Raw genomic sequence first — 3,105 nt, forward strand, 5'->3', positions numbered from 1 at the left:
GGTCCCGCTTATTTTTGGGGTTCGGCTAAGGTAGTGCATATGAAAGAATGCTTCAAAGCTGGGGTCCACTTCGTGCATTTTGCAACCGGCAACATAGCCTAAGATGTTGAACCAAGAGTTCGAGGCCAGTTGCCAGACACCCAGCTGGTATCTGTCTAAGATTCACTCCATAGCCGGATGTAGAGGAAATCTTAAACCAGCCTTAATAGTAAACTCATAGCAGCCAAAACATTCCTCCCCATAGCTACACACCTAAGGCTATACTACGGTGTCCTCAACATGTGGCGTACATAAGATATAACCATGCCCCATGACATGGTCAGCTCTGAAGCTTCCTATTTTATACGCCATCATTTTCCGCCTGCCTGTGGGAACATGCTGATAGTAGGGGCATATTGCTCTCGGCGAGTAGCAGACGGCTCTGCCCAGTCTTCTCCCATTTCTACTGAAAGGGGTTCTCTCGCCGTCTCCAGCCGAAAGTGCCCCTCTTCAGAGTCATCAGAGAATTTGCTTGAAGTACTTGGCTCAGAGTCACTGCCTAAGCTCTCGGACCTAGGGTCCGCCTGATTGGCTAAATCAACAAAGCCCGGAATGTCATTTTGAACCTTTTCCCCTGATTCTTCAATAATGGAATCATTAGGGGTGCTTAGGGCGCCACGCGGCACATCAGATATCTCACTAACTGGCGCATAGAAGGAGTCGTCTGAGTCTGTCACCCTTGCATTTCTTTTAGTTCTGGCCATGGGGTCCTGCACAGACACATAGACAGTCGGACTTGGGGTAGTTCTCAAAGGGTGGTCCAGCAAGGGGTAGTCGGCCCTCCTAGTTCTAGATTCAGTCGTCCCTGGTTACCGGCTGATCACTAACCCAGGCCGTGTCGTGTGCTTTTGGGAAACCATTTTCAAAAAGAAAAAGAAACAAAGAGAAAGCACGAAAGAAAAATAGGCGGTTACCTTTTGTCTGTAAAGATGAAGGTGCTTGAAAAATCTTCGGCGGCTGTTAGAGCAGGCGGTCTGGTAGCAAGCGGCAGTCGTTCTTTCTCAAAAAAAAGTTTTCAAGTTAAGAGTTCTGTCTGAATTTTTTTTGGAAATATCCAAAAAATGACTGGGACATGCCCTATTTATAGAGGGGTGAATTTCAAGGGATGGTAAAAAAAAATAAAAAAAATAAAAAAGAAATTAGGAAAAAAAATGAGTGTGACACTTGTCACAAGCGCCACGTGGCAAGCCACGTCACCCCTGTGAGGGGCAAATGATTAGGGGATTTTAACCCCACCACGTGGACCAATTAAACTCTTCCATGTGTCTTCCACGTGGACTAACCAGAGTCTGCCACGTGTCACCTTGTGAGAGGTCCAAGGTGGACCAATCAGGTCACGTCACGTGGCAGACAGATTGCAAACTAGGAAAGTGGCCTTTAACGGCCCAAATTCCTAGTCAAGCCCAGTTCGTCCTAGGTTTCCGAAACCTAGTACTGGGAACACATTTCAGGACCCTATATAAGGGAGATGTTCCCCCTTAGGAACACAGGATGCTGATATTCAAAAACACATTGACACACAAAACTGAGCAATTACTCATTGCTGATACTCTCTTGAAATCCGAGAGAGACTTTAATTTCCGCACTTTACTCCTCGAACACGTTCTAACTTCATCGTCGGAGGCGGAACTCTTACCCCAGGGAGTCTCCGTTGTTTTTTGCAGGTACAGGCGCATGGATCTAGTCTTGGTGTTGTAACTCTCCCGTAGGACATCCAAAAAATCCTGAAACACAAGTATTACACAACAAAAAAGCTTTTATCATTTCCATATAACATGACATACCTTTAGCTTGCCCTTTTTTCCTGTCCTTTTCTCAATATAACCTCGCTTGCGCTTCCCTTTCTCAACCTTTTCCAGCAATAACTTGCACAGGAGACCCTGGTAGCTCACTTTGTCCTGTTCTGGTTCTTCCTCACTACCTACACCGTCTTCCTCCACATCCTCATCTACCTCATAATCACCAGCTGTGGAATCAACATCATCAGAATCAGATTCATCGCCACTAGATTCATCATAACCACCATCATCAGAACCAGCTTCATCAGAGTCCTTTAAATACTCTACCTCAAAAAACTGGAATAGATTTCTGTTTATTCTTCCCTTTACTAGCTACTTTCTTTTTAGGCGCCTCCTTATTCACGACTTTCGACCACGCCTATACAAACACAAGTATTTGCCACCAAAAATCAACTACAACACACAACCATCACCAAGAAAACACACAATCTTTTTATCTCAACAAACAATAACTCACCAATCCTGATCCCTTGCTCTTCCTCGGCATTATTTCCTCCTGCCAAGTTCAAATGAAATCTCGATAAATAGGATTTCCCAACTACATAAAACCATTTCAACATAGCCTTAACTCTTCACATATAATTTCTCCACTATATTCAGATTTACATACCACAATAGTCATAATATCTTAATGTAACAATATCACTTATTCATACTTCAATACGTCTTCCACCCCAAAAAACTCACAATTAATCACTCATTTAAATGGATTCAAATTAAATTAAATACTTTAATTCAATACTCCTACCACCACACCCACAACAATTTTGATTGTTCATTACAATTAAACAACAAAGGGTCGCAAATTTCAGTAGTAAACAAAGCATTACATAATCTAAATAATCATATCAACAAATTCATTCTAATTACGGGTTTCACATCCTCAAATTAATCCCAATTATAACAATGAACAACAAAGGAAACCCTACTTCGCTATTTTCACTAGATAACCGTAAATCACATAAACTAAAACATCATAACAACCAATTCATTCCAATTAAGGGTTTTAGAACCACGCCCACTAACGTTTTTTTCAATAAAAAAAATGAACCACACAGGTAACCCTAAATGGATAAATTCACTGGAAAACCCTAAATTACAAAAACTAAAACTTCATAACAACAAACAATTTACAAGTGTTTTTTAAATTTCTTAATAACCAACAAATGCGTCCATAGAAAAGTTATTACACTCAGTTTTGAGACCATACTTTCAATCAAAGGAACCAACGACTGTCGGTACACAATTCACACAACTGCTCACGATT

The 3,105-nt window shown here is 41.5% G+C and overlaps 1 protein-coding gene across 1 annotated transcript; it reads right to left on the minus strand.

Annotated features, from left to right (window-relative positions):
- Positions 1–350: 350 nt before the first annotated feature.
- On the minus strand, positions 351–2,325 carry LOC110728765. The gene is made up of 3 exons (XM_021908415.1): positions 2,296–2,325; positions 1,824–2,114; positions 351–749 (listed from the first exon to the last, which is right to left on the minus strand). The coding sequence occupies exons 1-3, from the start codon at positions 2,323–2,325 to the stop codon at positions 351–353; spliced, it is 720 nt and encodes a 239-aa protein (XP_021764107.1).
- Positions 2,326–3,105: the final 780 nt, after the last annotated feature.

The sequence above is a fragment of the Chenopodium quinoa genome, unplaced genomic scaffold (assembly GCF_001683475.1).
Source record: "Chenopodium quinoa cultivar QQ74 unplaced genomic scaffold, ASM168347v1, whole genome shotgun sequence".
NCBI lineage: Eukaryota > Viridiplantae > Streptophyta > Magnoliopsida > Caryophyllales > Amaranthaceae > Chenopodium > Chenopodium quinoa.

Coding starts and splice junctions, on each gene's coding strand:
- LOC110728765 (XM_021908415.1), bottom strand. CDS start 2,325: ATGCCGAGGAAGAGCAAGGGATCAGGATTG. Junction 2,115..2,295: donor AGAGCAAGGGATCAGGATTG/GTGAGTTATTGT, acceptor AATCTATTCCAG/TTTTTTGAGGTAGAGTATTT. Junction 750..1,823: donor GAAAAAAGGGCAAGCTAAAG/GTATGTCATGTT, acceptor GTGTCTGTGCAG/GACCCCATGGCCAGAACTAA.